This window comes from Anarrhichthys ocellatus, unplaced genomic scaffold, assembly GCF_004355925.1.
Source record: "Anarrhichthys ocellatus isolate YVR2014 unplaced genomic scaffold, GSC_Weel_1.0 scaffold38, whole genome shotgun sequence".
NCBI lineage: Eukaryota > Metazoa > Chordata > Actinopteri > Perciformes > Anarhichadidae > Anarrhichthys > Anarrhichthys ocellatus.
Window position 1 is genome coordinate 3,609,681 of NW_022280068.1, and position 21,592 is coordinate 3,631,272.

At 42.9% G+C, this 21,592-nt stretch overlaps 1 protein-coding gene across 1 annotated transcript; it reads left to right on the forward strand.

Moving 5' to 3' along the window:
* The first annotated feature begins 12,520 nt into the window (after positions 1-12,520).
* On the forward strand, positions 12,521-19,320 carry LOC116394259 (E3 SUMO-protein ligase CBX4). The gene is made up of 5 exons (XM_031867222.1): positions 12,521-12,814; positions 13,015-13,058; positions 13,580-13,645; positions 15,684-15,750; positions 16,645-19,320. Exons 1-5 carry the CDS (start codon positions 12,746-12,748, stop codon positions 18,115-18,117), a joined length of 1,719 nt encoding a protein of 572 aa, XP_031723082.1. The 5' UTR covers positions 12,521-12,745; the 3' UTR covers positions 18,118-19,320.
* The last annotated feature ends 2,272 nt before the right edge of the window (positions 19,321-21,592 follow it).

Genomic DNA, 21,592 nt, shown 5'->3' on the forward strand with positions numbered 1-21,592 from the left:
GAGAGAGAGAGAGAGAGAGAGAGAGAGAGGGGAGGGAGGGAGGGAGGGAGAGAGAGAGAAAAAAGATAAAGATCCTCCCTCTCCAAGCACTGGCTGACAATGACACTGGGAGAGTCATTTCGAAGCAATGAGCCAGAAAACGCAGAGCCGCCACTGCCATTCATCCTCCTAAGCACGACACTCAGTCACCACCTCGCCACAATCACATTCATCTCTGAGAGAATAGCAGTGGCTTAATACAATGTATAGCAGACCATGTGTATTATAGAAACAGCCCATCTGAATGCAGTGACTCATATTCTTAAAAAATAATGGTAAAGGGGATTTTGATTGTGCGATACATGCAGCTCTCTCCTGCTCTATTCATACTGAAATCGATGTAGAAGAATAAAAAATGTATTTGTAAAAAAAAACCTGTTTGCTCATACCATGATTTTATGAAAAGATAATACATAATATGTTCTTATAATATGTGCATATTTGATTGATTGGTTGATTGATCACCACACGAGACAAAAAACAAACACAACCAAGATGATCACATACATAATCATGAAGTACAGTGTCACAAAATCGAAGGGAAGACATTACATTTTCATTAAAAAGTCAACTCGACCAAGAAGAATGAAAAATAAATCAAGATTCTTTGATTGCTTATTTTAAATATTGGACTCCTGAGGTTTCTGTATTGAAATGTACAAAATACAGAAGTACATTACAAGGAAATTATTTATGCTCTTAAACCAATCATTCAGAATATCTTGTATAAAATGGCACAAAAATGACCACATTCATGGCAGTGAAGTGTCACATCACTTATCCCTCTCCAAGTAGGACATCTTGTAATTGCCTGAATTGAATATTCATGTCCCAGCTAACAGCCCTACTCCACTTTCTCTTCCTCTCTACAAATAATCAAAAATACCATTTCATTTCCCCCAATCAGCCCCAGGTCCATGTGCTGACGATGAGATGGAAAACACAGCGTGTCGTTAAGCTGCCAGCTAATCAGCGTTGGCTAGTAATCCCCCCCTCTTTCCATCATGTCTTCCAAACAGGCCCTTCCCTTCCCTTCCCTCCCTCCTCCACCACCATCACTGCTGCTGCTGCTTCTATAGTCTGCCTGTGAGATGGATGGCACAGCCCTAATCACCCCCTGCAGTGCACTGTCAGCATGGCTGCAGGCCGCTCTTAACATTTACACCACATGATCACACACGCACACACAATAAACACCAGCCAATAAGTGAGAAAAATCTACTCTCACTCCTCTCTCTTTTTTCTCATCCTTCAGTTTCCAGCTCCCTGTGTGCCCTGCCCAAGGCCCACCACTTCTCTCGCTGTCACCTTGGATGGATTCAGTGGGATGTCCTTTGGGCTGAGGCTTCTCCTCCTCCTCTTCCTCCGCCTTCTCACACAGCGCCTTCCTGCCGTTACCTCCAGGCTCGAGTCTCATCGGCCTGCGCAGTAGCTCTGGCTTCCAGCTGCCTCACCACCAGCTTCGACAGGGGAGAAGGCTGCCAGAGGAGCCGGGAGGGAGGCCGCTCCCATATTAGCATCCTCTCATGTGGTCGGCTTCAAGGTTCCTCTCAGGCAAGCTTTCAGTCAAGTCTACATGGAGACACACATTCACATTCGTGTGTCAGAAGTGCAGATTTTAGCACAGTTTGTGACTCTCAGATCGTTCCAGCGCAGTTACAATGGAAAAATGTTCAGCATCTTAAATATTAACATAAAACCCAGAGACAAGGGCTATTTCTGTACTTTAACATTCACATGGGGGTAAAGCTATCATGAAAGAGGCAGAGAAGCGAGTGTCTCCCCTAATAAGTAGCCTCAGTAGACCAGGGTGTGTATTTATGAAAATGCTAAAAAGAGACATTTTGAACTGAAGTGAAAGATGCAATTAAAAATGATTCCTGAAGATCTCTGCTGGTGCATCCTAAAGTCAGGGCGCACATGTGGAGGATGACTAGAGTGATGTATGGCGTCCCCATGAACCACTGTGGGGAATGCTAAATCATTGAAAGACAGAGGACCCTGGACACGAGACTGAGCAAACTCTGTCCGCTGAGGAAGAGTGTGACCTTTATCGTTTTAGTTTATATTGTAATCACATGGGGCTTATTCCTCTTTGAAGTTGTGTTAAATCAACTCACCACAAACTAACACAGATTCATTATGATGCCAGCATGGGAGTATTGGTTGCACTGGACTCATTAATGGGAACTTGCAGGGGACAGGGTACATACACATTGCTCAGAGGGTGGTAGGTTGGGGGTCAGTAGGGGCCAAACACGACATTTTTGCCCTGAGGCCCTTAGGTTAATCTGGCCATGATCTTAGCCTGGACTTAGAGACTACAAATATTTAACTCCACACCTCCACACCAGTTTGCAACACATGCTTCCTGCAGGAAGCATGTGTTGCAAACTGGAGGTGTGGAGTTTTATAGAAATGTGAAACCAGGGAGGGAAAGTCTAAAGAAACATGCTATCAAGTTGCATTATCCGAAGTGTAGGATCCGGCATTTTTAGAGCTCAACACCTAAGTGATGGTCAAAAAGGGAAAAAGCAGCATTCCGAGTAATAATTATTAATAACTTGCAGAAACATTGCGTCTCTCCCCCTCTTTCTGTCTCTTTCTCTCTTTTAAACACACACACACACACACACCGCCAGCCAATGTGCTGGAGACCGCTTGTCTCAGTCCTTGTCTCAGACCTCATTCCTGACATTTGTGCTACTGTAATGCATAAAGTTGTCGGTTTGCAGGTCGGGGTCAAGTGGTTGAATAAAGCATATTTCTGTAATTTTTCTTAGCGAGCTAGGCGGTGTGTATAGGGCAGGGGTCACCAACCTTTTTGAAACTGAGAGCTACTTCAAGGGTACTGAGCAGTACGAAGGGCTACTTGTTTGATACAAACTTCATGAATAACAAAGTTGCACAGATCACCTTTTAACAATAATAATATATGTGAAGAGTCTGATCACATGTCAATGTTAATTATTCCTCACAATAATTATTAACAATGATTGTGTATTTTGTTCAAAATCGCACCTGTGATATTTTTGTAAAAATGATCATTTCTAAAAAAAATTAGGAAATCATTAACTGTCATATCTTCAAATCATGACTCGTTTGTACTAACCACTACCTTCGTAACATTTTTGAACAAATCATGAACTCTGTCCCATGTTTATACAAATGATCTGTTATGTAGAATAAAAAAGATCAACTCTTTCACATTTTTAAATGAATCCTATTACATTAGTACTAATCACCACATTTTGGGAAGTCTGGGTCAACTTTGCATTGCGCAATGAAGCCTGCATGCCGGCCTGTAGTCTGTAGTCACCGACACCAGCTTTTTTTTGGGTACCTTTTTCTCCACGAAGAAACTAGTAAAAAGTCTTGTCTATAGCCGAGGGGGGGATCCAACCCTCCGAGGCACGCGAGCGTCTTTGGTCGCCTGCGTTCAAACCTCTAGTCTGGGCCTTTTCGATCGTACTGCGTTGCCTCGCCTCTACCCCCGCCACCCACGAGTTGTTGCCCCGCGGCCTGTTCCGAGGACTGACGGACCTGACGATGGTGTGCGATCGCGGAGGGGGCGGCGCGTCCGGTGCCAACGGGAAGCGCCCGCCATTCGGAACCTGAGAACCTAGTGTGGTGCGGCGGCCTCTTCCTTTTAAAATCTACATGAATGCAAGCGTTATTGATTCAAAAAGAACAGAAACTACAATTTTTAGACGGAGCTCCATGGGGACCTAGTGCTATTTTTAGAACATGCCTTGCGGGCGACTCGCATGGTCCCTGCGGGCGACCAGGTGCCCGCGGGCACCGTGTTGGCTACCTCTGGTATAGGGTCTTATAACGGGTCAAGTGGGTGATAACAGACGCTTACACACCCGTCACTAGTGTCTAACATGTTATATCTCGGGCCTCTGCTTTTTCAGTTTTGACAATTTATTTTTTTAATATGCCTCTCTCATGTCACTCTGTAATCCACTGGAGTCCCCAATAATGCGATGGATTTACCTGCTCTGCATCACTAAAGCTGTGGGTGAAAAACAGCCGCCAGCTATGCGACTGTTGTCCTTCTATGTTTTTATACTGGTTGAAGCTGCAATAACTTCAAATACTGCAGATCAACCCGTACAAGCCGCGGTTTGCCCACCTCTGCTACAGTGCGCTGTTACGCGACAACACATTTGTTACCCTAATCAAGATGTTTTCTCTAGAAGACTTGATATACCATGATATTTTTTTCTGTTAGCTTTAGTCTTCCATGTACAGCCAAAACATTTAGTGCTGCAGATGTGGAGGGCAGTTCCTCCTTGTAGAGCTATTCCAATAGACCGTCCTCCAACAGGAGATAGGTTGGCTGTATCACCTGCGGGCAAACGTTTAGATTTACAACATTTCCATTGTTGCCCAATCTTTCAACAACTAACCAAACTAAAGGAGCTGGTATGGTCCTGGCAGAAAGCCTGCAGGCACATATAGGCTCATATATGTGCTACTCATATTTATTTCAATTTACTATTTTCAGCAGCAGCCACCTTACCCTCATGTTTATTCTTGAAACTTTGATCTTGGATAGCCAGCTCCTCTCCAAAGCAGCTTCCTTTTTAAGTCTTGCTGCTTCTCAGTGAGCTTGTTTCAGGAGCTCCTTTTTGAAGTGTCTCGTTTTGGTTGTCCACCTCTTTCCAGTTCAGAGGGGGGTCAGAAGAGCCAGGTCCTGATGGTGGGCTTCTGTGTGTCCTCCTAGCAGTTTTTCCGTACCCTTCCTCTTTACTTACAGCTCCTCAAGGTGGCTCACCTCATTCAGCTGTTTCTCAAATGAATAAGTCCAAATACTTTTGGCCAAATACCGTGGTCCTCGTGAGGGTGAAGATTTTTCAGCATCCGTTGTTCGATGGTCATGTCCTCAATGCCTTTTTAAGGGTGCTTTTACACTTGTAGTTGGGTTCATTTGGTCCGGCCCAAAGGAGAAAAATGATTCACCGAAGCATTTTAGTTCTGATTATTCAGACTGGACAGTTTTGGTGATTGTCAACCTCATCAGGACTCACGTGGGGAAATCAAATTCTGGTGATGGATAGAAGTTTATGAAGCACTTTAATGCCTCTGATGTGTGTATTTATGTATTTTGGTACCACAAAGAGCTTACAAAGAAACAACTAGCATTTATTAGTATTATTAGACTGAAAATCGACCGCAATGAAAAATAAAAAGGACGAAAAGGAGGCGTCTCGCACAGTGATGATTCAGAGCTTATTACTGTGGGATCCCTGTCACGCATGTTTTAATAGACTTCATGAACTCACAAAGCCAGATACGAACACAGCAGCTTTAACAGCTTTCACCTATTAATCAGAGAAAATACCCGCGCTGATGTGCATACATGTGCTAAAATTAAAATAACTGCTATAATTTAATCCTGTGGTTGGTGTGTTTGCTTTCACACCACAAACAAACTGCATCAGAGTCCGCTTCCCAACCTTTTAAAGCAGTCTCTGTTTGGTTTTTTGGTCTGCACCAGAGTTTGATTGACACCAGCCCAAATGAACCGACCGTGAATTTGTTTTAATCAAACCCAACAGGTTTAAAGCACCTTTACACTCCTGTTGAAATAATAAAGAATTCATGTTGTGGATAAAGAAAAGTGTTGACCCTATTTGATTTTGATGGGCTAGTGACAGAAGATGAAAAAAAATAATGTGTTTAGGATCCTGAGAGATAATACATGACCAGCAAAGGGGGCAAATATTATCTAATTTCAGGATTATTAGATGGGTTTTTTTCATATTTTGTCTGAAGTTTCAACAAATGGAATTCAGTTTGTAGATACTGTCTGAATTCAGGTTTAGTGTGTAAAATATATTATTAGATTACTATTCATTTAGTTCTTATTAACTAAAATGACAATCTCACCAGGAATTGATGAAATAAAATACCAAACAAATACGCAATAGGAAAAACTCAGAGAGCCTCCCCTGCTTTCCCAAAACATTTAGACTGCATAACCATCCCCCTTTTCTGACCTCCCAAATCCATTCAGTCCATTTCAGTGGCAAAATGGACTTTAAAGCACATAGATTTGAATGCCGATTTTAAAGCAGCTATAAAGGCCGTTTTATGACAAAAAAAGTGTTTTTACAATGATGGGAGAGGGCCAGGACTTGTGGGAAATTGTGTGTCAGTATAGGAGACTTCTCTTTAGTTTTTTATAGGCTCTCCTCCAGTATGACATTCACATAATTTGGTTACGACATTTTACAGCTCAGTTTTGCTTGGCACCTCTCTGCGTGACTTCCTCGTGTGCATTTATTTTTCCGAGGATTTCTGCCAGTCAGATGAATCCCCTGCCTGTTCTACCTATGCACACACGCGTGTCTCCGTCTGTATGGTTTATGTACATGACTGCTCCCCTCTTGACCTGTTGACCCGACCGTCCAATGAAACCATGTGTCCGCTCCAAACCAGACTCCGCTCAGCTGCTGTCTCTGTCTCTCCTCCAGCCTCCCCATCAACAACACACATGTCTCCTACACGGCTCCCTGCCAGACACGCAATTATTTCCATGTGCACCGTTGGCATCGGAGCTGCAGCGGACAAAGAAATACATCTCCCAGGAGTCATTTGGTGGCCAGTAAGCATCGGTTTATTGTTCACTATGAGTCAGGAGGGAGAGGCACTGTTGACTGCAGTTTGACCACAAATAGTTGTAAAATTCATAGATATGATAACTAGTTTCATCATGTGTGTGTGTGTGTGTGTGTGTGTGTTTAAGCACGATATATGAGGGAGGCTTAACCTACGTCACTATCAACGTAAGATCTGTTATGTACTTTTCTACTGTGAGTCACCGAGCACAGCGGCCACTGCTCCGACAGTCATGACTGATACCTGCGTCTGACATTGACAAACGCACAAATACACACAACGTCATCGATTACATGTTTAGTTAGAAGGCTGAGTCACTGTGATGACAGGACACACCTTTCTCTCTCTCTCTCTGTGTCTGGAGGAGTCTTTAGAAAACCTCCCGTGAGACTCATTTCACCCATGAGTCATGTGCACCCATTAACTTCTGCATCATTTCAGATAAAAATAACTCCAGTATCAGGATTGCGTCTTGAATCGGTAATTGCATGCTGGTGATTTATGTGTAGTTCCCGCTTTGTGCATCTCCAAAGCCTTTTGAATTATACTCAAAGGAGGAGATAATGAGTGTGACTTCATGAATCCCAAAGAATTGACTCTGTCTCCTTGGCAGGTTAAAAACATTTGTCACATGCCGCCACACGTTGGGAAATCAGATTCTTTGGAAGGCAGCTCTGGAGATTACATTTTCCTTTCGTGGCTGCCACAAAGACAAAACCCTTGAAGAAGTGTGACGTTAGAAGTGTGTGTTCATTTAACACAACACTCCTGTTTATAATCTGCCTGAAATACATAATGTCAATTCTTAGTTTGTAGTACTTTTTAAAACGGTGTATAACACAACATATAAAGAGCCAACATCTGTCATCCAGTAAATGTAAGATATGACAAGTGAGTGGTCGATATTGTCATTGTCAGACATGTTTTATTTTAGTCACATGATTAAGTTTTGTGCCATTCATTATTTTTACAAAATGTCATGTCACATCAAGTCTCTTTAATGATAAAATCTCTGAGGTGCTGTGTCAAAGAAATTAATACAAATGTGTGTTGTGAAACAAATGTTGAGTATCTCTTCAGTTTACAACAATATTAATCCAGTTCTCCATTTCTCCCTCTCACTAACCATTACTGCTAACACAACCAATAAATTACATCATGAGCGCAGGCTGAGCTGTTGTTAAAGGTGCATTAAAACCTGCCTGCAGTTCAGTGGTGACTCACTTGTTTGATCTTTGTAAAAAAGAAAGCTAAAGTCCCTGCTGAAAATAAAATGAACAGTGTAATGAAGTGATGACAGTTTGGGCTGTTCAGCTGTGGCCGTCGACGAACCACAACATTCACCCCACTCTGCTCGATGTAACATCCATTTAAACTGTCACATTTCCAAGAGCTGCTGGGGAAAACAGTCTTGTTCCCAGATGAAACATCAGGCATTTTGAGTTTGGTTTTGAAAAGGTTTAATTAAAAGCAAACATCGAAGTCAAATTTTGCAAAGCGAAGAGGAATATGCAGTCTTTCAGCTGATGTTAAAATCTGAAACGCCTGGAATTCTTTTGTTTACATAACTGAGTCAATTATCCTTTTTTTTTTTTACAACAGCAAGTACTCTGTTATCTTTTCATTTATTATCAAATGCCAATTCTGTATATTCAGTTCCTAATTAATCATAACAGTCAGAAGACTGTTATTCATGAGACAAAGTGAGTCTCCTCTCTGGTTTGTTCCTCTGAGGTTTAACAATCATGCTGATTTGGAAATACACATCTTTATTTCCTTATGAGCAAATATGTGCTGTAATTAATCACATCCTTTCCACTGGACTTTGTTTCATGACGCCTCGTCTCCCTTCCATCCTTCCTGTTTTTCCTCTGCTGTCATTTAATCTGTAGTGTGGCGCTGTGACGCAGGCAGAGCGTCACTTTTTCCTCCGTGGAAATGTCATCTTAATCAGATGCCCTCACTTCCAGGGCGAAGCAGTGGCGTCATCGGATCCATGGATCCAAAGTGAACTTGTCCATAAACATCAGCTCTTGTGTTCACCTGCTCCTCCTCCTCCCTGTATGTGCAGCGGAAATGCTCTTTAATAGATAGCTCTTCACTAACTCTGATTTTCAGCTCCTCTTTGTATCAAGTCTGAAATGTTTTTGGGTTTCTTTCCAGCACATTTACTGTAAATTATATTTTGTGTATGTGGTGCCCTGCACACAATTGTCTCAAACACTCCTCTGACAAAGAGATTTTAAAACAGTTTTAAAAAGCCAAGTCTCCATTTTTCACTCCTCCTCACAGTAATGTCGTCAACTTCTTTCCTCCCTCCACTATGTCACTGTTTATGATCATCACTACTTTCCGTTTAAGCTTCTCCCTTGCATAGCAATCGTGTGCTTTAGATTAGTTAGTTGGTGTAGAGGAGAAATGTTTCATCACTAACTGGTGAAAGGTGCAGGTGTGGAGTTAACTTTATATATTGAACAACTGAGTCTGCAAACAATAACCAAAGAGCTATAGGTGAACAAGTATTGAGCGTAATGTTGAACAACAATATGATTTATTTACCAATTATAACTTCCTTACCTAATGGGTTTGATAGAGTATTAATACCATATATCTAACGTAAAAGGGGTTAGAGTTACATTTCCTCCATTCAAAATGCTGTGTTCAATTTCTTCTGGAATTTCTCTGGAATTTCTGGAGGATTTCTCATGTGCTGCTCTTACTGGATGGAGTGATCATCTTCAGCAAATCATTTTATGTGCAGTATGTCAGTCAGTTTCACCAGTGGGGCGGGTTGCACCTGCACATTGCGCTATTGCATGAAAATTGTCATGTTCATAAATTAAAGAATGAAGACACGGTGAAGACACGAAGTGATCGGCATATTTATTCTGAGTAATTGGCAGCAACATAACTGCACCTCTGAACTCTGGATTTTTTTGTTTGTTTATGTCAGACGACCAGAGGAAGAGACTAGATAGATAAATGAGCGGTTTTACATCGGAATTGTTTATCAGGTACTCTAAAGACAGACCTGTTTGTTCGCCTCCAGGTTCACGTTTTTTCTTTGCTTTTTTTTCTTCCCTTAAATGATGCTTCATTTTGCATAAATATATAAAATAAACCATGTTATAAACAGCTCAAGAAACGCCGGCTGCTCGGGAGCTGAACGCGACTGTCTGCTGGGTTTCGTGTATCTTGTTAATGCATAAACACTGTCGACTGAGCGGGACTCGGCGGTGCTGCTCAGGTGACGTTTCTGTTCGCGTGGTACCATTAATAACACACGCACGTGCTGCATCACATTCCATCTGCCCCCCTGGAGCACGTGCCATGTTCCAAAGCTCTTACATTTCCACGATAACTGTCGCGTGAGCGCTGTGTTTTATCAACCTTTGGCGGCAGCCATTGTCCCACTGCTTTGACATACTATCTGGTGAGCCTCTGGGATCAATGCTGTTATCTGTTTGTGAAACCAACATGTTGTGTTGCGACGTGAGGAGCACACAGGTGACAGAGTGGTCGCCCGTTAAAAGCTTCCTGGCCAGTAATACCTCCATAAACCCTTTAGCTTCTAATTGACCACCGTGTTTCTTTAGCTCGTCTTTAATTTAGGAATGACGCATGCTGAATTAGCAGACTGTGCATAACGCTGCGCCCTTGTGCGCGCGCCGAAGCCGCTGATGCGCGAGCCCCGCCGTGCCGCAGAGAACGAACCATGTGAAGAACAACGGCTGTTTTGACAGTCAGGGTGCTCGTGAGGGGGATACTTGACACAAATATGCAAGTGTGAATGGGCTCTGGTCGTTTATTTAAAGACATATTTCACCGTCAATTTGCACTCAATGCCTTATAAGGAAAGACAGTCGTGCCTTTCTGCAATAGGCCGAGCGCTGCAGCCTGCGGATCCCTGCACTTTAACCCTTTCACTGCTGAATTTTATTTAGTCCAACCGTATAAAACAATGCAGCGAGGACTTCAAAGACAATTTAACATTTTTATTTTTAAAGCAATGCATCGAAAATGTATCCGTGCTGTAGATATAAGTGCAATGAATAACACTAAACAACTGGATATAGGAGACAATGGCAGTAAGCAACTGGATATGTGATTTGAAATTTTCTCTTTGTCCGTCTATATCATTTTTTGTATTATTATTTTCACTTTGGTACAACCTTAGGCACTGCCTTTTAAAAAAACTCTAGGTTTGGTGCCAGACGTCTTTGTGTCGCTTTAACGTCAGGCCTAAGCTGGTTCACACCGTGAATCATGTCGGCACGCTCTCCGTGCCAAGCGATAACGGAACCGTCTGATGCCTGTCCTGTCGGGACTCCGTAGTCAGAAATGACACTGCTGGAGTTAAAGCCGGCGGGGTGAGAGCCCCGACAGGGGATGCTGACCTACATCGACTGCCACACAACCAGGGGACCATCTTTTAACACCGAGAGAGAGAGAGAAAATCCACCAGAAAATTACCCGCGACACGGTGCCATCTGAAATGTCATCTCTTTGTGTGACCTTGACTCAGAGAGGATATGGAATATATATTCATTGTAACGCGCACAACAGCGGCCGGGCTCTGCCAGCAGTTTAACCATACACGAGCAATGATTCATGGCGCATTACACATAAGCGGCTCAGTGCAACGCTATAGCAGCACCTAATGGGAATTTGTTTCCCTGTTCCACCAGGATTCCCCGTAATAGCCGAGGCCTTGTTATGGCGGCGGTGATAAATCAGTGTCGAACAGGCTCTGGCCTTAACGTTGGTTGGGCCTATCGTGAGTTGTCAGGTGGAATAATTCGTTTTGTGGTACTGATTGTCTTACAAGTGGACCCAACTGTATCATCTGCCCAACTCATTAATACATGTTTGATAGCCCTGTGTGTGGTTGGCGACACTGAAGGCGCAGGGATACGAACCCAGCCCGACGTGTCCTGGCTGAAAATACTAAATGAAGCTAAAGGCCTGGACAAGCTGCAACATTTGAGCTGGTGAGCACATTCAGGCCATCGCGGTTTAGGATAAAAAACGCTCCCCTCTTTCATAGCACCCTCTTGCAGTTGGATCTCGCTACACATCCAGCAACACAAGAGGCAGGCACGGTGCGTTCAGTGTTTCATCTCACCTCGTACTTTAGACAACCACATTCCGTTTTTGTTTTTTTAATGTGCTTGTCTTTGGTTGAACATTATAAAACGTGTTATGTGCGCTATGATTGTTATCTCCGTGGATTCCTGTGTCATGGGAGGGTAGGGCTTCGTTCCAACCAAACAAAACAGTAGTTTCACATACTGGCACTCCTTCTCAGCCAGAGAGGGGAGAAAAACAACTTTCTTCCATGATACAAGTATGGGAAAGGAAGAGGAAATATTGTCCTTAACAATTTTGGTTTTGTGCCACAGCATAGCCAAGAATAGGTGTGTGTGTGTGTGTGTGTGTGTGTGTGTGTGTGTGTGTGTGTGTGTGTTAATTGATTACTTGATAAGCTATGTGGTATATTCATGTTTTATTTGTGCCGAAACTGACTAACAGTTGAATAACGAGTTAAATTCAAAAGAAAGTCCTAATTTATTCTAGGTGAAACAAGTTAAATAATCTATGATCATATAATTCAGGCTTCAATCAGTTGTTGCCATGTTTTTCATCCCCTTCACTAAATGCCACACACCTTAGTGTTTTCATAGATACATCTGTATTTTCCTACAGTATAACTATTTACATATTATTCATATGCCAACGAAGTTGATTACGCTTTTGTTTCCGACAGCACATGAATGCAGCATGGGAACAACCCCCCGCCTCTATTACCTCCCCCTTGTCTGACGTCACGCCAACGGCTATTTGCATGAAGTGTTTTCTCGCTGCAGCTTCAACTCGCCTGCAGAACGAGTCTCTCCGAGGGCAAAGCGAGGGAAGAGGCGCAGTGAAAATAGGAGGAGGAGGGGGGATCTTGTGCTTCACATCAGATCAGCAGCAGGAAAAAACATCCTGTACGCGAGGATAAGGTGTCGGATAGCAAAAGCAGAGGGTTAAAAAAAACAAAAAAACAGAAGAGCCGCTCCTCTTGTATCGGAAAATGGAGCTGCCCGCCGCGGGAGAGCACGTCTTTGCGGTGGAGAGCATCGAGAAGAAGCGCAGCAGAAAGGTTTGTCACAAGAGCACTGAAGGACATCTTTACACACATGCACATGGAAAGGAGGATCGTTACTCATTGTGTTTCCTTCACCCTGTTATTTGTTCTCTTTTTTTTCATTAGATCATTTCTAAGGTGACGGTGCAATGCAGAGTGAAATTGTCTATGTAAAGTAACGTTGCGCTAATTATCCCGTTTCTCTCCATTCTCAGGGGAGGTTTGAGTACCTGGTCAAGTGGCGAGGATGGTCTCCAAAGTAAGTCCCTTTGTCAAACATAATACTCATGATGATGATAAAACAACATTCAAAACAGAAGTGTGTGAATGTGTGCGAGCTTAGGCGCGCACATGGACGGTTGCGCGTTCTTGCTTTGGCACTCGACGCGTTGGCCTCGATGATGGATGTGGTTTTACAATGTATGCAATCCCCAGTGTGCCAATTAAAGGAAGACATGTCTGTAATTGATCCCCATGTTTAAGAAATGCACATATATCTACAGTTGAGTGGAGGCTGGGCAATTGTTCTCCTCCCCTCCACATACCCGCACATAAAAGTTACTCGTGATTTATTACACGTGCATCCACAGGGAGTGCAACTGTCTCAGCATGTTGTTTACACATGGCCATGCCTACAAATATAAGCTATGGGAGGATTTACAAGTCAAGAGTTGTTATGGCGCAAAGATAACATTCTGTCCTCAGCCTGTGTCTGATGATGTCTGCCACAGTTTGACAGGCCTATGTGTCCTCACTGCTCACTGTCTGCTCTCTGAATAGATACAACACGTGGGAACCAGAGGAAAACATCCTGGACCCAAGACTGCTTGATGCCTTCCAAGACAGGTAAGTTTTGAGTTTGATAAACCGTCCTCACAAGTGGTGAGTTTCCCATTATATATCACACATACAGGTTTCTTCAAACGCGTCATACATTTCCAGTTCTCCACACAATAGCTGTCTGTTACTCATCCACGTGTTTAAAGTAGGAACTTCCTGAATGTTTGCAGTCGGGAACTATGCTGCGTGGTCACTCTATCTGGATAATCCCATGTGGATAATAAACTTGCTACATAATGTGTCAGTCAATGTTGAGAAATGCAGCGCCTGGGGGTTAGGATCAGGATTAACACTAGTGTCATCAGAGGGTCAGGGTAGGGTTAAACTCAGGTCAGGGTTACCAGAGCAAACTGTGACACTGTGTTGCATCTACTTTGTCACCTGATAGTTATTTGAGTGTCAGCAAAAGGTTATCATGCTAAAGTGCTACCTGCTGTCCCACCCTCCAGTCACCACATGCACCTGTGTCATCTTCCACAGGACATGTCAACCACTTCAATTACACAGTAGACAAATTATTATTGATTATGCAAAAATCATAAACCTACTTTATCAATAGTTCTGTCTGGCTAATTGCTAATTTGTTAAATAGTTTTTATTTTTAGACTTTACACATTTACATCATTGTTACTGAAACTTCAGATGCCTTGCTGAAATCTTTGAAGACATAAAAAATATTCTGATTGGAATAACAATGGATGTCTCATATGGGTTGTTGTGTTTTTTTTCACCAAAAAAAGTTAGTTAAAATGATTAAAACTTCTTCTCCTTAATTAAAAAGTCCATATACTATGGATTAGAGAGTATTGTTCAATTCAAAAGTTTAACTACGAGAGACAAGATCTCTCCTACTCGGCAGAGGTGATAGCAGAGAAACTTTCTCCCTTTAGCAGATTAATGTGGAAGCAGCATTCAAATGTCAAACTCTACTCCTACATCATTCTGCACAGCGAAGGTCCAACATCCAAGTGAAGTTACAAAAAAGCAGGAAAACACATTTTTTGAGAGAAGGGGGGGGGTAAATTATGATGCACATCTTTTCTTAATCTGCTCATGATAGTGGAAAGGCACAAGGAAATGAAGATTGAAGTGAGCAGCGAACTAAATAGCAGCTAATAAATCAGAGGTGCATGCATGGTCTCAATGTCTAACCAGAGGTACTTCCTGATGTTCTCTATTAGAGGAAAATGTGTCCATGGTCTTCAAAGTGGGCTACCATGGTGAAACTAGCTGCTTGGCTAATTCCTAAATAGTCTGTTGAGTGACTGACCAGACAGCTCCACATAAAGGACAGTGTCATTTCATTTCTTCAATGCCTGGCGTGTTAAAACTGTAACTGCCTTTTCTCTTTGCCTCCCTCACCTTTTTGCTTGCAGCAACCTTTCAGGCTTAGGTCACAAGTTAAAGCAAAACACCAACGTCACTCTGTCTGTTTTTGCAATTACCTCTCTCTAAAGAGGAGCGAGCATATTGAAACTAATTGCGTGTCTCTCCGGGGAGCCAAATCGTCTGAATGCCAGGCTATGAAAATACACTGAGTTGTCATTGTAATTAGACGTGAGCGAGGAGAGTGGGGGAGGGGACTGACATCACTCCTGTCTGTGGTATTGAGTTACTGCCTTGGAGAGACTTACATGGAGACGGAGTAAAGCTAAGGAAAATCGGAGAAGGGCTGGTCTTTATCTTCTACTGTAGATACAGACATTACATGAGATAGTATGTGTTTTAATTAAAGTGGAAGGAGCCTCATTTGAATCCACTGTCCCAGTTGAGGACAAGTGTAATGAGATACTGAACATGAAGAAAGGTTAGGATACTGTGAAAAGGTAAATACATAACAATGACATAAAAAAGATGCTCCTTTTAATCTTTGCTGAATGAATTTCACTGTGCACCAGGAAGTGTAACTCCAACCTGTAACACGGGCTCAGTATTTCCTAATTGAGCCTGAGGAGGACACCCGTGATGTTGTGTTGCCATGCAACGGCGACTCATCTCTGCTAGACAGTTTCACTGATTGGCTGCTGCTTTGTCTCTCCCACAGGGAACGCCAAGAGCAGCTGATGGGATATCGCAAGAGAGGACCCAAACCCAAGCACCTTCTGGTTCAGGTGAGAAAGTAATGATACTCCTGATCATCAATAATGCAATAAATGAATTACAGCTTTGCTTAAGATGCATTGTGCACAATTCCCTCTCAGATCCCAGGAAGCAATATAGAAGCATTTTGAATTTCAGATTAAAGGCTGATTTAAAGGGGCCCTCCAGAGATTTAATATTGCACTTCCATAAAGTCACAAAAAAGCAAAGTCCTCCCCCATAATGAGATAACTGATCTTCATGTGTAAAATCAGTGGAGTCCCCGTTTAACTAAGATGAGTTAGAATATTTATTACTAACAATAGATTTGCTTATTATTAGGGACCATTTCCGTGACCAGTGTAGCTAAATGCTCAGTGTGCTGAGTGTACATTTAGCGAATCAATCACAGGTCCAAAAGGCTGGGGGAATCCCTCAGAAGAGTCTTTTTGTTCCTCTCAGGAGGGTGTTGGTGGTAACACATGGGATAAAGTTAATGACGGGACACAAAGCAGCCAGTGACATTCCTCCGAGCTGAGGTCACAGCCACAGGAGACACTTTGAAATGTCACTCTGATGGCCCGGCCGGTGGCTGAAAGAGCTTCACAGTAGCTGTTGGAGAGCTGTGAAAACATGGACGAAGGCCCCTGAAATAAACGGTGTGCCTCAGAAGAGCCCCTCACACATTCCAAGCACTGTTTCTCCAGTGCAACTCATGGGCCCCAACAAACCATGGCTTTTTGTTGTAGCCTGACACAGACACATGTAGATACTGTAGACAGTTCAACCATTAACCGTCAAATGCCCCACTTGAGGGATGCTCGTGTAGAAACACCAGAAATTCTGTAATTCTTCATGTAATACTGATGGAGGTGTATGTGATTTGGGCTTTTTTGAATAATACAAATTATTGTCTGGTTTCACAGGTTCCGTCTTTCGCCAGGAGATCTAGTCTTCTGGCTGGTCTCCATGAGGCGGCCCTGGACGAGGACAGCTGTCAGAAGACCAGCCCCATCCAGATGCTCCTTCCCCAGGGCCAGCAGTACCAGCTGAACAGCAAGAAGCACCACCAGTACCAGCCGCTGTGCAGGGAGCGCGAGGCCGAGCAGCAACAGCCCAACGGCAAGAAGTTCTACTATCAGCTCAACAGCAAGAAGCACCACCACTACCAGCCGGACCTCAAGGACCACGAGGCCATATTTGTTAAACCCAGAGAGTTAAAAGCGCCAGAGCTGGCTAACAAGGGTTATAACCTTCCCCCAGTGCTGCAGCAAAAGTGGATCCGGGACAAGGACTCCGGCTGCCTGACCAAAGTCAAGGATATCACCATGGAGCTGAAGAAGCTTCCAGCGGACCTCAATGGCCACAAAGAGCCGGAGAGGGTGAAACCCAAAGAGGATGCTCTACCGCAGTCTAATGGTGTCAGCAACGGCAAGCTAAAGATCGTGAAGAACAAAAACAAGAACGGGCGGATCGTTATTGTCATGAGCAAGTACATGGAAAACGGAATGAAAGCAGCTAAGATTAAAAATGGTGATTCTGAAACCGCTGGAAAGCCACCGCAAGGAACTGACGACAGCACGGAGAACCATCTTGAGAAGATGAAACTCGTCAAGAAGCTCGGCCTCATGAATGGATTTGCTAAAAACCCCAAAGACAAACCAACAGTTCCCAGTTCTGGATTTAACGGACGTTGCTCCAAAGAAAAGGAACTGTCCCCCAAAACGGAGCCAACTGTGATGGAACGGGTTAAACATGTCGAGGTCAGGGGTCAGGGGCAGCTTTCAGCAGATCAGCCTTTACAATTGACAACCAAGCCTAATCTGCTCTCCCTGCCTTTGGATAGGGGAGTTCCCTCCACACTGGACAAAAGAGGAAGCCAAGGTGGATTTCAAGGACTGAAGCGACACCTCTCTGACATCGACAGTGAGGTTCATGGGAGTAGTAAGAAGTTTTTGAGCTCCAGGAGTATAAGCGCTCCTAACACGGTGTCTTCGCCCTCCCAAAGCATCAGCAGAGACCAAAACGGACACCAGAGTCACATTGGACTGCAGGACTGTGGGTATGCAGACCAAGAGGAACCTATCGACCTGAGCATTGTCAAGTCCAGGACGAACGCAGCCCGGCCTGGAACACACACACAACCTCAGACTGTAAGACAAGCTGAAGCGCACACACAGGCTGAAACGGACACACAAGCTCAAACACAGACAGAAACTCAGAGTGAAACTGAAATCCATAAAGAGGAGGAGAATATCAGCTCATTGTCTGTTTCTAACCACGAAAAGACAAAAGAAGAGACATTTCCCTCTTTCCAGCCTTTCCTTGGGAATATAGTAATCACAGACATTACTACAAACTGCCTCACAGTCACATTTAAGGAATACATCACAGTGTAACTGAACTGGATACAAACTGTGCAACTGTATAAATGTACATTAGATATATTTGTATTTTCGGATGCTTGAATGTACAAATGGACCCTTGATGTTGCTTTCATTTTGTATTGTTCAGATTTTTAAAAAAAAAGAAAGCTCCTTTATTGCATTATTTGCATATTTCTTCTTATACATCTCTGTTGTTATTACTGGAGATGCAGTATCTACATTTTGCTATTTCAAACTTAGTTTAAAAAGCCAAATTAGGTCAAATAAATGTCTGAACTTTGAGATGCACTTAATACTCTTCACTTTTCTATGGATGTCATGTCATACACCCAACTGTCTGCATCTCAGAAAATGTTTAACAAATGTAGGCTATATGGAGAATTTTGTAAGGCAGAAAAATTACATTGAAACATGGTAAATTACACTGTGTGTGTGTGTGCGTGCGTGTGTGGGTGTGAACAGATTTAAACAAGGATGCATGCTGTTTGGACAGATTATGCTATTAAGCATGCTTAAACAAGCAGATAAAGAAAAAAGGAGCGCCTTTCTGTCAATAAATGTGATTTGCGTTGTTGAAAGGGAAAATGGGATGTTTTTAAATGAAAGATTATTAATGGTTAATGTTTGATATATGCTCCTTAAAGTGTTTTTTGAGTCATGCATCTCGAGATCTGATACTGAGCACAAGTCACTTCCATTAAGACAGCAGACATACAACCCTGGGACTCTTATTTATGTTTTGTAGCAGTGCAGTTACAAGAAATGCCTTTTTTTTGGTATTGAATCATATCAGTCACAAATCTGTGTTAACGCTGCCAGTGGAGCTGTGTAATCCAATAGATTAGTACCACCAGATGGGTGCTCTATGATTCTGTTTTTCATGTTTCCGTTCTCTGCCTCCCTGACACGTCCTGTAGGCGACACCGTTATGAATGGGATTGAATGGACTTGTCCTGGTGTCATATTTTAGTAACTTTTGCATCATCGAGTTAATGTGAAAGCACACATCCTTTTAATATTCAGATCTGTTCCCTTGTGTCACACATGCCCCCTCTCCCATTTTCAAAATCCCTTCCAGCACTATGTGATCTGAGGTGCATTGAACTGCTCTGAGAACCATGATCAGATGCACTTTTGATGTTTTGTGTGCAGACTAAAAAAAAAAAAAAGGCTTCCTATGATACATTTTGCAATAATAAAATTGTTTGCAAATGATGTATGGACTTGTGTGCAATGTTTCTTTTAAAATTTACATAATCTTGTCCAGGCTCATGGCTGGTATCCTACATCACATGTGACCTTGGCCTCCCACAGGGAATCAAGATTTAAAAAAGAAAGGGTGGCTGCTAAAACGCTCTTACATGGCCATCCTTACCTCAGAAGTTGCTAAATCTGTACGTGGCTCTATTTGTGGCCATGTGTGTGGAGGCTGCAGGCCGTGAGGATTATTACAGGGAGCGTTTATTTTCAGATGGGCTGCATGAACCAGCTATGTGCCCTGCGTGCATAATGTCACAGGTCAGTCCTGGTTTACTGATCCATAAGGAGAGCAATGCCTTTTCATTCATTTCAAACACTCAACACATTCAAGCGACTGAACAGGCAGGTTTGCCGTTTAATAAACATAACTGATAGTGTTGTAAAATGAAGATAACAGGTGTGTATCACCCAACCGTTAAATGTGTTCTATACTCAGAGAAAAACTTAATTGGATAATAATTGTTCTTAATTAATGTTAATTAAACTAGATAGCAACAAAGATCTATACTGTGAGCTGCAACGCTTTATAGTTTAACCAACACTTCTATGCCCTTGAAGAGGATTCTAGTCGTTTAAAGCTCATCATTTTGACTTGAACAACTGTTTATGTCAGATGTGACCTGAATAAATCCTCCTGACATGCTGAGTGAAAGCAGGAGGCGACTGGTTTCTGTGCTTGACCACCAACAGGTTCAGCTGAAATGGCTCCACACACATAACGCAGGATGTTATTTCCACGGTTTCCCGTTTCAGCCATTCGCATAATGAGTCTGACAGTTGCTGTTCCTCGGAATAACTGGAGGGCGCTTTAAAGGAAGGATGTGCAGAGGAGCTCCGTCTCTTGGTTCGCAAACCTCCCGAAACATCGGTCCTGTTTGCGAGCATTTAAACGCAGCCTCTGCCTTTTTGTCTCGTTTGTTAGGGTACAAATGTTCGATGTTTGCCTTTTCCGACGCTGTGAACACATGACTCGACGAGCGAAATGACAGACGGCAGCTTCCGACCATTTCCTGGGCTGCAGCCCGCCAATAAAACTGCTTTCTGTACGTGTTAACGCGAGCGACGACAGAGAAAATGGCTGTCCTCCCTCTCTGCTCCATCCAGTTTCTTCTCCATCGTGTCTGTCCGAAACGCCTCGCAGCTGCTGCAGCTGACAAATAATTGCAAAAATGTTTCTGCTGAGTGACTAAAGCGGTGAATTCCCCCGAAGGATGCACGATGGAATTACGTATCACGCGGCTTGTTTGCTCATGTACAGGCCAAAAAAAACTGCAAAGCTCCAACCAGGTTTCACGTTATCCGTTAAATGAAACAAGAACTGTGTAAAATGGTGTAATAACGTGTTGTTGGTGAGTCACCCTCTGGTTCCTCTTATCTGCCAGCTCATGCTGAATGTGTGCATGCGTGAGTTAGGCCTGAAAATGCTCTCTGACGGACCGATGAACACAAAAGTAGTTAGTGTGCTGTTGTTTTTCTCAAAATCACTGATCTATTCAGGGGATCCTTTTTGATAGAACACGAACATTGTGTTAATTATGAATCAAATGTGTTTTCCACAGATAATCTTTTAAGTGTAGGCCTACAGGGGTATTTTCCACATAAAGTGCATGCAATGCAGATTAAAACATTTCTGAATCCAACGACAACAGTTTGATAAATCGTTCCTTTACTTATGGTAAATATGCGTATTGCTTCAATGCAGTTGTCAGGAACTAAACACCAACCAGCCTTTAGGCCTATTTGTGCTTAGTAATGACTACTGATACAGCTGACAAATATAGCAAATTGTGAACTCAACTGTTTAACCATGAGCTATAACTCCATTATTTTGTGAAAATGAATTGATTTTTATAAAAGTTTTTAAATAAAACTCAACTCAGGATGTTTGTCATAAAAAAACATTTAGTTCCACTATCAGAATGATACAAAATATTAATCTCAAACTGATTAATAGTTGCTGAGCTATCTATTCACAATGTCTCAACTCTTTGCAATGGCCGGTACAACGCCTGCATTTGCCTCTGTGATTTCAGCCTCGTGAGCAACTCGGTGGTAAATTGTTGCAGAGGCAAACAGCGCACGTGCACTCACTCACAATGCTTGATTTAACCTGCTGGAATAACCCAGCTGGATCCAGTTTAGTGACACAAACAATGACTAAACCCCAAATCATCCAGCAGTGACTGATGCATTAGCGCTGACCTCTGTCTCTTGTGCATGATTCAAC

Bases quoted from the DNA above. Each gene is read 5' to 3' on its own strand.
- LOC116394259 (XM_031867222.1), top strand. From the start codon at position 12,746: ATGGAGCTGCCCGCCGCGGGAGAGCACGTCTTTGCGGTGGAGAGCATC. The intron at 12,815-13,014 runs GTTTGTCACAAG...CTCCATTCTCAG, and splicing joins AGAAGAAGCGCAGCAGAAAG to GGGAGGTTTGAGTACCTGGT. The intron at 13,646-15,683 runs GTAAGTTTTGAG...TCTCTCCCACAG, and splicing joins CTTGATGCCTTCCAAGACAG to GGAACGCCAAGAGCAGCTGA.